Below are 12121 nucleotides of genomic sequence, written 5' to 3'. Positions count from 1 at the left end.
TTATTTTGAAAAAAAGTTTACCACTGTCATCGAGACTGTCATGTACATTGAACAAGATGAAAGCAACACACACATACACAAACGTTGTCATCTGTTGTCGACAGCGATGATCAAAATAATGGATGAGCTCTGGCTATTACTGACTTTTATAGTAAAAAAATGTATTTTTAAACTAATGAAGTGAAAGATTTAACATTAGGCTTGCGCAAATGATATACTTCGTTCAAATTCAAAAGATGTAAAAATTTGATAATAATACTTACGCTTGCTGTTAGTGAATGGTAATTGATGAAGAGAAAGAACCAGCAGGAGTATACAAGATTCCATGCAGTTCTTGTGATTCAATTTATTTGGGTCAATCACTATGTTTCGTGGAAAGAAAAAGGATCACGAAGGAAATGTAAGACGACGCGAATACAAAAAATCTGCAGTAGCAAGACATGTGATACGTAACCAAAATCACAAAATCGATTGGGAAAATTCAAAAATAATAATAAAAGAGAGTAAATACTACCTGAGAAGCATCAAAGAAGGTTAAGCAATTCAGCAATACAACGGTAATTTAATGAACGTGGACAAAGGTTTAGTTTTAAGTCGAGCATGGGCTCCAATAACTCTAAAGATATCAGACTTCACTGATTGTACTTAGCAATCCTTTCAATATCATTCACATTTTATTCCCTGAAGATGAAAACTGTTTGTTTTACGAAAGCTCGGAAAAAATAAAAAATATTTCAAAATATAGCCACGCATCCAATTAATAACGATGAATCAAACTAATGTTAGGCCCTACTTTTTCCGAGCGAAATTGTTAATTTCATAATTTTGTAAAAAAACAGTGATTTACATGAGAATATCATTTGTTCCCGATATTACATTTCTACCTGAAATTCAACAAATATTTTGTTTGAGAGGGTTGATATTTCCATGTAAATCGAGCAGAACTGTGGTAAACCTTTAGGTAAGATTTTACCAATTTCTATGGAATATCCCAGTAAAATTGCCTCGTTCCGACGTTACAAAAGTAATACCTACACATGTTGCTAACAAATTTTGTTGTAAATTTCGATAAGTAAATTTATGTTCAATTTCAGATACAATTTTTTGATTAAAATATTACATACAAAAATATGAGGCCATTCTTACGTTTCCGAGTGAAAATAAAAATCTCTAAAATTCGAAAGACGTATACCTCAAAAAACAAATAGTATATACGAGCCATTCAACATATTTGTACAAATTTCTTCTTAATTTCTAATGAAACTAATCTGTGGATCACACAAATCAAAAGATTTATTTCCCTCGAAACATCAAGGACCAATTTTCGAACATACCAGGTCGCGACCTGCATCGTAAGTCTAGAAATGAACTTGTGAACCATGTAGATGTAAGCCTTTATTTGAACAAACATAAAAACAATAATGTTTTCCAACGTTGTCCATAAAATAAAATTTTATCACTACTTTCAGCAACGGACAACATTATTAGTATTTTCCAAAGTCTTTGAAACATTTTTTCGTTTTATTTTTCTTCCATTTTTTTTAAAGGCACCACAAAAATGTGCTGTACTATAAAAGTTTATATGCATTTTAAATCAAGGTTAATGTTCTGTAACGTTTAAAAGTTCTAAATTTAATACAAAAGAAAAACCATATGGGAAAAACTTTTTTTTTCGCCATTCATATAATATATATAGACATCCATAAAAGCCAACGAACAAAATTCATATTACATGCAGGCAGCATATGCGGCGTATAAGTGTACCATACAATGTATATGGTTATATAGATGATGCCATTTTACGTTGAACAGAGAAAATTAAAAAAGGAATATATTGCTTCACACTTTTTTATTGAATGAGTTGAATAAAAAGCCATGACCAGACCAGCTAGACCCCAAAAAAAATGAATTCATTCAAGTATTTATAATGATTGTGAACTTTTCACAACAATCTTGGCTGCCTAATGGACCTAATATAATGAATAAATTCAGATTTTCTATTGATGCCCATGATTGTGTTTCCTCCGTACATCCAGTTCAGGGTTTAGGCTGGATTCACACTCAAGAAATAATCATTCGTTTACAAAAAAATGTGCATACTTTTAGTAAAATTTTCGTTAGCCATGCCTCTATTTTATATCCTATTCCTAGGCTTTTGACCTGACCTGAACATGAAAATGTAAAGTCTGATTCGACCTTAATTCGATCTGACCTGATTTGCATTTGACCTGACCTGACCTGATATAATTGAAATTGACCTGTTTCAGATTCAACCTGAGATAACGTGAATTGACTTGATTCATTGGCATATTTCTGGTTAGTTTTCGTTGACGCGGAGTTCTAAAATCGTGGTTATCGTCTCGTCGTTTCATGGGGGATATTTGCATAATCAAAGTAACATATTTCTCAAGATATTGTCATAATAATTTTCGAAACAGGCCAATTCAGGTCAGGACAGGTTTTAGATTTTCAGGTTCAGATCAAAATCTATCAGATCAGATTGGCCTGACATGTTCCGAGCCTTAATTTTATTGTTTGAACACAACTATCAACAAGTTAACAGAGAGCGGATGAATTTTGAATCTTATTTTTAAGAACTGCAATTCTGAATAATTCCTAAAAGTTCTCAAAAACTTCAACTTTTTCAGAACTTTTAGGAAGTTAAAATTTTCAGAAATAAAATTCCCAAATAGCTAGGTCATTTTCCTGTCCCATAAAATGTTCTTCGATACAGTGGAAGAATTATGACAAGTTACATTTTCAACAGTTAACAATCCAATCGACGAAATTCATTCCACATGCGATTTACACGTTATAAAGCATATACATGCGTAAATGTCGCAACGTTGGTAATGCATGTGGTGGAATGAAAAGCGTCGATTGGATTGTAATTGTTACTTCTTATAATTCCGAGACTGCAAAATAACGGGAAGGAATCAGACTTTCGAGCAAACCAAATTCTATAAGTAAAAAAAGACACAAAAAAATGTTCCATAACTTCGACACCCTTCCCCCCTTTGACTGCCACAAATTTTCGATAAGTTAGGAAAAGTTTAAAAATAGTACTGCTAAATTGTCGACGAATTTAATTGATCAATTTAATTTTGTATCGCATTAACAAACTGTCCTACTATTTGCCGATAATTAAAAATTCGAATGAAAAGGTAATGTCGGGAAACCACAGCTCTGTCGTGTCATAATGAAGCAATTTCTTTTTAGTGTGAAAATTGGATAAAAGGTAGATGGAGTGTCAACAATTTATCAGAGTCAATAAAATTGCTTCATCAAAATTTTCCCACAATTGGCGGATGTTCCACAATTCAATCTTGTTAAATTGATACTACTTTCGCTTTCGGTATGAAAATAGCAATTTACGTTTTGTTTGCATTATACAGCCGCATAGCGCTTTAACATTGTACTGTATTTTCAATAAATACAATCGATTTAATTATAAATTACTGAAATACCAATTGGGAAGTTCGATGTAGATGCTCTCTCCACAGAATGGGGAAAATGTTTACGAAATGTTATAAAATTAGCTAATAAAAACATATATCATTTGACTCGCATGTTCACAGAATGACTAGAGACGAGGGTACGATACGGTTATTTTTTAAAGAGAAATAGATTTCTAATTCTAAATAATAAAGGTCAGTTCTTCGCAATATCAACAAATTTTACAGAGCCAGTTACAATTTTGGTATTTAATTCAGCTAGAACACTATCATTGTTTTCACGACGTGCGAGTCTTGGGTTTGAAAAGGTAAAGTTAGCATGGATATAATATGTTTGCCGTTCTCATCAAATATATCGGAATCGCATCACAATCAAAACTTCCTGTGGTAGCATACCGGAATTCGAACAAATAAATCTAAAAAGCAAATGAATTTACCCATTCAAATGTATTCTTCCAAAGCAAATATAGTAAAATGGTACACATAAAATGTAAATCCACTGGCTGTAAGTAGAGTATGCATACATTTATAGATATGTGTGTATGGTCGGTTCGCAAATTCAAATAAACAAAACCCGAAAATTAATTATTGGGATAAAAGTTAACTATTAACAAGAATTGAATTAAATTTCAAAACAAAACCGATATAAAATGATATGCCAAAACTAATTTGCAGTAAATCTATACGATCACATCTGGGTTGTAGGTGTTCTGGTGGTAACGGTCGTAACAATGTAGCGTTGGTTTACATAATATATACAGGGGAGAGAGAACCGATATGTATGGACGGGAAAGTTAAAACGTATATAAAACTTACGCGAAAACAATAATCAATTTCAGGTGTGCATTTATATATATATATCAGAGCAAAGCGGGGCAAAGTCAAACGAGTTGCCAACATATGAAACACATTTGCATAGATTAGATATATATATATATTACATTGCTTATGCATGGATGTCGAGACTATAAAGCGTATTACTCTACCTATGTATGGAAAACAAATGGGATAGAAATGAAACGAGTCGCTATCCTAGTCATCACACATCCACCGAACAGAGTTTGCTTTACTGGTTGCTGTTTGTAATCCATACTAATTAAATGTGGCTTAAAGGATTACACTAACTGCAGTTCGAATTCATGTATATATTATTGTGAATTTGGGACGGGATAAAATTGGTATTTGTGTAACGTATGATTAATTGGAAGGTGTTGACATGAAGACGGATACGAACGAACACAGTTTTGTGCATAACCGACGGTATATCTATCAATTCTTACAAGTAAAATATGAAATTGCGTTCCTTTGAAGAAGATATCTGAAGTTGATTGGAATTTTGGTATCAATCGTACAGTGTAAACGAAACGATACAATGGCAAAAGATGGCAGAAATTGATTTCCGCATGTTACCCAACATCAGATTAGATCCATTCACCGTTTGAATATTTTTAATTAAGAAATGGCACTAGAAGTTTTGGCAAGCTAATTTTTATCGATTTATAGTAGAGCGATTTTAAAATAGACCAGATCTATTTTTTAGCAACGGTTTCTTTGCATGCCCAGGTAGCACTTGGCCTAAATAATCTAATATTCACTTATTTGGCAGTGGTGGAGGCTCTAAAGTCGAAACAGGGTGTTTTTGTCCGTGATTGATTGCCGCTAATTGTACAATAGATAGATTAGAGTTTTTGGGAGGCTTCTTCAATTGAGAAGATAGGAGCCAGATCAAAGATCTTTTGTTCCCTACTCCCTGACCTTTAGTACTTCTGTCAGGAAAATTTCCTTGCTTTCGATAAGACGTCGTTAAGGCAATTGTGATCTAATGATGGTAGATCATAATACCCGTAGGTCCGAAACGTGAGATTGGTATAGATTGGACAACCTAATGATATGTACGCCAGTCTCAGGTGCCAGACCACAAAAACGCTACAGACTATGAACATACATGTGTGGAGGTTCATTTGATTGAAACTGTCGTGGAGAGACGGAACAAGCATAGTTACGTTACATGTCCTCAACCATTGTTCGGAATAACGAAAGGAAAGTTTCAGCTCAAGGCCGGAAATGTTGATGAACTTCAAAAGTTGACATATCGCCATCGCCCCTAGCATTCGCTTTATCTTTATATCAGTGGATCAGTAGATTAGTGCACACTTATACTGCGATTTCGTCGTTTCCCTCCAAGTGATGCAAATATCTGAGCCGCATTATCCAATGGGCAAATTGGGCCCGGCCCAGTGCGCTTGGAAAATTGGGGCGTTGAGAAGCGATCAGAAGTGAAATGTTTGGAAAGTAGAAAGTCGCAAAAACTTTTCACTCGCTCCGCTCGTATCCCTCGCTTTCGACTTGAACAAACACATCCATGCAATAATTCTCTCTGTAAACGAATTCCCACTTATATAATACTGCAATTTCTACCATTCTATCGTTTTCTATTACGACAAATGTTTTCCTCTACACCTTTCTTCGTCTTAATCACTTCATACAGAAAAAGCAAACTCACATACACATTCATCAAAAGCACTTTATACCTTGGAATCAAGCGGCAAATTCTCTAACCGATGATTGTTAATGTATGCTAATATCACAGCAACATGAACTGTTGCGAATGAAATTAAACATAATCAAAATTTGTACATACATAACTATGTGGCTTAGTCCTTTTCCTTAATGTTTATTTACAAAGATTAGAAATTATACACAACCACAACGAGAAGTTTGATGATGTGATTTGGATTTTCAAGATTTAAGCATTTTCGGAGTGTATATATGTTGTAATTTTGATGTATGATCCATTGAGGATTTGAGGTCAACCGGAAAACACTTACAACTTTATCTTTGACGACATGTGAATGAGTGTATATTTTCGGTGAATGAGTGATGAATGATAAATGGTTAAGTTTGGTGAATAGTTTGTGAAAGGTAAGAGTTTAATTCAAGACGGTTATTTATTACACAAATTTGAACAAATTAATGAAGATGGAAAAGACAAGTATGAAACGGTAGGTGTATGTAGAAATTCTTTAATTTACCGAAAACAGTTAGAAAACCTCGTTTGACGAAATTAAATTATGTCATTAAAATGATTCCATAAATTCGTCGTCAATGATGTTATTTCTTGTGAGTGGAATATATGTTACTGACGTTATTGACAACTATGTCTGTACCACCAGCTCAATAGAATGAGTTGTGTGTTCGATTGAACGTTGAACGGAAAGATGGGTTAAATGCATTCAATCTTTGGAAATTCACCTATGAAACGAGTGAAAAGTTAAAACCGATTTCTAATTTAAAATTCAATTATAAATTAATGGGAAATCCAGACTGTAAGTCAAATGTCAAGTAATTTTCTTTCTCTTTGTAAGAAAAGACTTTTTCATTAAATCACCTGATTTACTCCTTGTATCCTCGAAATACCAAGCCTTTCGAGCTGATGTTGACGACAATCTAAACAGACAACGAATGTGTTTGTTGCACCGTTAAGCCAAAAATTTAAATTTTCAATTCAATTCTGAATGCTTGAAAGTTTTCAATTCGTTTCCACTGTCTCGGGGGATTCATGCAACTATACGATTGTTGGAAATGTCAAAAAATTTGAGTTGACATTAATGCTGAAAATTCATGGAAAATGAAAATTTTTACTTTCCAATTATTCGACACTGGTAAATGGAGATAATAAAACTTTTCCGTTCACCCTGAACAAGTCCGAAAGTGAAAAATCCCAGAGCAAATTTTATCATTTTAACAAAGTACAAAATCATGTAAGCCGTCAATCAAGGACCAAACCAAATTGGAAAATTCGTAAGTATAGATTATATTTGAACGAAACGTGTAAATGTGTAAAAGAAGTGCAAATGGAATCATATTTTGTTGGCATATAATATACGTTGGTTGGTCTGGTCAACTAATTCCCATTTCTATATATTTGTTTGACTGATTTGAGACTCGCAGTTTTATTTGATGTAAAAGTTGGTTCATTCAAAATTTTCAGAATTGAACCAATTGATTGTCGATTCGAATTTTAAACGGGTAATTGTTGATAAGAGAGATCAATCAATTTCATTTTGATAATAATTCGTTAACATTTGACGAAGGGTGAACAGACTTTTACTCTTAAAAGTTTTATCTGATTATTTCAGCGTCATTATTCAATCAGAGTGAATTAATAGTGACATATAATGAAAATGATTTTGTATCTCCATCTCTAATACTTTGGTAACAATGATTATAACGTTAAATGGAGCTGATATGGAGAGATGGCAGATCAAAACTTAGTTTCATTGTCTTATCAAGGTTTATTAAAGCATTGAATAGATTGCTTTGGTCGTGCGAACCTTTTGATTGATACAGTCCATTATAATTTACATTAAGATCCTCCTCTTCTATTCTCTTGCTCCACATCCACACGAAATATATTGAATTAAAGTTTTATTCCTTCGATATGGCTTTCTTTTCTTTTACGAAAAAAACACACAATTCAATTATATTTTTTCTGATTTTCTATTACATTAAAATAAAATTGAGTTTTTAGAAGGAAAAAAAAGATGAAAGAGATATGCATGTAATTGTGTTATTCGATTCAATGTATTTATACCATAAAACTGTGTATATAGAGATATTTGCTGAAATATGTAGAAGTATCTCGGGTGCTGGTCGATCGATAGAGGGCATGCCCTAAATAATTAGATCATGAGTTTTCGTTTTCATGGTATTCTTATCCAATATTCTGTTTCACGGCCATTGATACAATTTTTGTGTGGTGTGCTAGGAGTTCAATGTATTAATGGTCATTGTCTCAACTCAGCGACGAAAAGTAAAACTTTCATTGGCTTTTTTGAGAAAGAAAAACGTTGTATGCAACTGAGTGATAAATGCTTATTTATACACACGATGTGTGTTACCATTTTAGTGAATAAAATAGTATTTTACTTTACTAGTGAGGTAATGTGGCCTTTCCCTCACTAGTGAAGACCCTTTCCCTCGCTCGTAAAGTAAAACGCCATACTTTACACGTGAAATAATTTGATATCTCGTATCCAGATGAGTAAAAGTATCCGAGGGCTTCAGCTGGTATAGTAATGTACTATTACATAACTAGGGATTTTGTTGATCCGAGGCGAAGCCGAGTTCAATAAAAACCCGAAAACGAAGGTTTTCATTTCTTCAGAGTTATGTAATGGTGTTTACTTGTTGATGGCATCGAAAGCAGTAAGATTCGGAATTAGGTCGTGTCGTGTTGTTTTCAGCTTGTTACCTGAACCTTACCTGAACCTTACCTGAACCTTACCTGAACCTTACCTGAACCTTATCTGAACCTTACCTGAACCTTACCTGAACCTTACCTGAACCTTACCTGAACCTTACCTGAACCTTACCTGAACCTTACCTGAACCTTACCTGAACCTTACCTGAACCTTACCTGAACCTTACCTGAACCTGATTAGTTTAATTTTAACCTGACCTGAATTAACTTGAAATCTGATTCGACCTGGAAAATATTAACCTGGCAGATTTTCCGGTCATATCAGGTCACGTTCTGGAAATTTTAATGAGAAACTATTTCGACTATTTCAGGTTCAGGTCAGATCAAAATCAATCTGTTCCGTGTTTTTCAAAGCAATGCATAAATTATAAAAAATAAAGTTTTCACCGCATGTAGAAAACACATAGAAAGCAATAATGAAGCATTAAAAGCTTCAATATGGTAGAATTGACTGAATGTTAAAATAGCAGATAACTAACCATTTCTGTAAGGTTAAAATATTGTATACACACTAAGATCAAGAGTCAAGATTATTTCTTTGCAGTCGACATGTCTAAAAAAACATCCTCAGTGAATAAAAAGAAACAAAGTAAATGCAAAAACTAAGCATTATCTGTGAATAAGATGTAATTTTAAAACGCAGTTGCTTTTGTTTCATATTATTACCGTAGAAAAACATAAAAGGAGAGTTCTTTTGATAACTAATAAGCTCAAACATTTTCTTAAAAACAAGCATAAACATCCCTTTCGTATGTGCTTTTTATATTCAACGAGATTCAAGTTGTATGTGTGTCACAAATTGTGACTTACAATTATATAATGGAATAAATGTAAATATTTACGAACGTAAACCATATACGACTTAGTATGGAAAAGAGTGTAATTTACATTCGAGTATTTACAGTATTTACTTAGTTCAAAAACACATTTCTTGTCATTACCTAGATTTTGAAGTGAGATGTTAAATGGTACTGCATTTCTATAGAATGTTGTGTCGTTAAACGACGTCAGTAAATATCATAAACAGTTGTTATAATTGCGAATTAAGGTGAACTTCTTTTCAACCTTGTTTCTCAATAAAATTATGATACAATGCAATTCCGCTTGTACACGTTTCTAGTCAACAGAATCATCGGTCACATACTTACTTATACAGTTTTGATTTTACTTGAGTAAAATTTCGGTCCTAGGCAAAAAAAAACTTTATTTCTCCTGCCAGCTGATGTAAGCACCATAAACAAAACAGGACGACCGGATAAAATATTTAATAATTCGATAAAGTAGGACATGTGTTAAATCACATTCAGGTGTCAGGTCAGATGCTAATTGAGGTTCTCGCGTTGAACAAGCAATATTGACACAAGTGCATCAGCTGTATTTTGTTACACAGACAAAATATCTGCTCTACTAAAGCCACCTAGGCAACAAGACTTAGCAAATTCAAGAATTCAGTTGTGTTCACAATAAATTTACCCCTATCTGACCGACATCCGTTCACAGTACCTACACCTATTCATAACATTTGTGCGTTTCTTCTCTCACAAAAGAATTGGTGCGATTAAACGTTTAGAGCTCGACTGTTCGTTTTCATGTGGACACATGTTATAATGTATACTTTGTATACCCACAGTTACTGTACTTTTTTTTCAACCAAATTCTTTAGTTTTCAAGAATTTTCAGCATTTTTGGCTATCTCGGAAATCGAGAAAACTCACGAAAATATTCGCGAAAACTTTTTAAGAGTATTATGCCCTGATGTTCTGTACATAAATACATATCCAACCAAACCTGTACTTTCTGCGTTATATATAATTGATACAGTCACAAATAACAATGACCTGAAATTATTATTTCCAACACGAATGATCACCGTTCGACTATAAAAGGGCTTGACAAATTCACAGTGATCAGTCTTCAATCATATCAAGTTCAATTCGAGGATGAAGTCGATAATTTTTGTTTTACTGGCTATCGTGGTATACTAATTTCAATTGTAATTATTAAAACATAGTCAAAAAAAATTGTTTCACAGCTTTTCACACACCCTTCATTACAATGCGGTTGCAAGGAAAAATGCACCAAATGCTGCAAATCTGGCGACTTCAGATTAGGTATGCAACACCTACTTTTCTGACGAAGCAGACAACATAGAAGTTGTCTACCAACAAGAGCTGGTTAACGTTCATGAAATCTTTAATTTTCCAAATAATTTTCAGTGCCTCTATATGAACTGTATGAATCTAAGACTGCCCAGTATTTCTATACAGTATCAATAAGTGAACTGAACGCTGCCGTGAATGAAAGAAATTTTATTCGTAAAAGAATAGTCGGTCTAGTGGCGGTTGGTGAAATAGATTGTAACAAAGGAAAGACTCTGATTCCAGTGACACGTTATGTGAATAAAGTCATTGGTGATTATCTGTACCAAACCAAAGATGATGTACATCTAGGACCAAAATATAGTATTGAAGGCGTTGCTTTCTACGGTGCTACAACAGAAAGTCCATGTGCCGCATCGTTACCGCTATACAGATTTTGGACTGGCAAAATTCATATTTATTCTACGGATTTAGTGGAAGTAAAGGAAAGAGCTGGAAGAGATGGTGTCAATGAGGGAATAATATGTTACATTTGGCCTTTGCCAAACACGACTACCACAACCACGACAACCACAACCACGACAACCACAACAACAACGACGACCACAACAACTACAACACGGGATCCTTTGGATAATCCTGGAAGTTGTTCACTAGCACTAAGTAATTTTTCATTTTTTTTTCGATTTTCGATCTTCTTTATTTACATTTGCATTCAACAGCAAAATTGTTCCGATTATATGACGATGTAACGGATAGCTTCTTGTTCACACCCTCATATCCCGAAGCGAAAAACGCCTACGAAAACCAGAGTTATGATCCACAACTTTCACCAGGATATGCAGCACCAGAGAATCCTAGCTGTCGCTGTAATTTAATACCTGTCTATCGTCTAGATAGATCACAACCGAAACAAGATCAACTCTTTACAACGAGTAAAAAAGAGGCTGATGATGCTGTATCTGGACTAGGCTATACCAATGTCGGCATTTCATACTACTGTGCTGAAAAAATGAATGATTGTGGAGCCTCAATACCTTATTATCGATACAAGAGAAACAATTCTGTACAAAGCCACTTCTACACCACTGATCAGAATGAGGACTTTGCAACTAAGTCAACATTGGAAGGAATTTTATGTTACATTTGGCCCCAACAGAATTAATTTAATTTTTATATTGTGCTACAGAATGTTTTGGATTAAGTAAATTATCAAAGAATAAATATTTAGAGAACTGAAGACACGAAGTGACTTATGCATTCATTTATTAGACTCTTAAAAATGATTGTGTTAAATTGTGGAC

The 12121-nt window shown here is 33.8% G+C and overlaps 1 protein-coding gene across 1 annotated transcript; it reads left to right on the top strand.

Moving 5' to 3' along the window:
- Nucleotides 1-10633: 10633 nt before the first annotated feature.
- On the top strand, nt 10634-12055 carry LOC119079892. Its single transcript, XM_037187984.1, has 4 exons — nt 10634-10694; nt 10751-10829; nt 10935-11480; nt 11540-12055. The coding sequence occupies exons 1-4, from the start codon at nt 10659-10661 to the stop codon at nt 11980-11982; spliced, it is 1104 nt and encodes a 367-aa protein (XP_037043879.1). The 5' UTR covers nt 10634-10658; the 3' UTR covers nt 11983-12055.
- Nucleotides 12056-12121: the final 66 nt, after the last annotated feature.

The sequence above is a fragment of the Bradysia coprophila genome, chromosome III (genome assembly GCF_014529535.1).
Source record: "Bradysia coprophila strain Holo2 chromosome III, BU_Bcop_v1, whole genome shotgun sequence".
NCBI classification, from domain to species: domain Eukaryota; kingdom Metazoa; phylum Arthropoda; class Insecta; order Diptera; family Sciaridae; genus Bradysia; species Bradysia coprophila.
Note: the sequence above shows the minus strand (reverse complement) of the source record. Positions and strands in the feature narration are given on the sequence as shown.

Bases quoted from the DNA above. Each gene is read 5' to 3' on its own strand.
- LOC119079892 (XM_037187984.1), top strand. From the start codon at position 10,659: ATGAAGTCGATAATTTTTGTTTTACTGGCTATCGTG. The intron at 10,695-10,750 runs GTATACTAATTT...ATTGTTTCACAG, and splicing joins TTGTTTTACTGGCTATCGTG to CTTTTCACACACCCTTCATT. The intron at 11,481-11,539 runs GTAATTTTTCAT...TGCATTCAACAG, and splicing joins AAGTTGTTCACTAGCACTAA to CAAAATTGTTCCGATTATAT.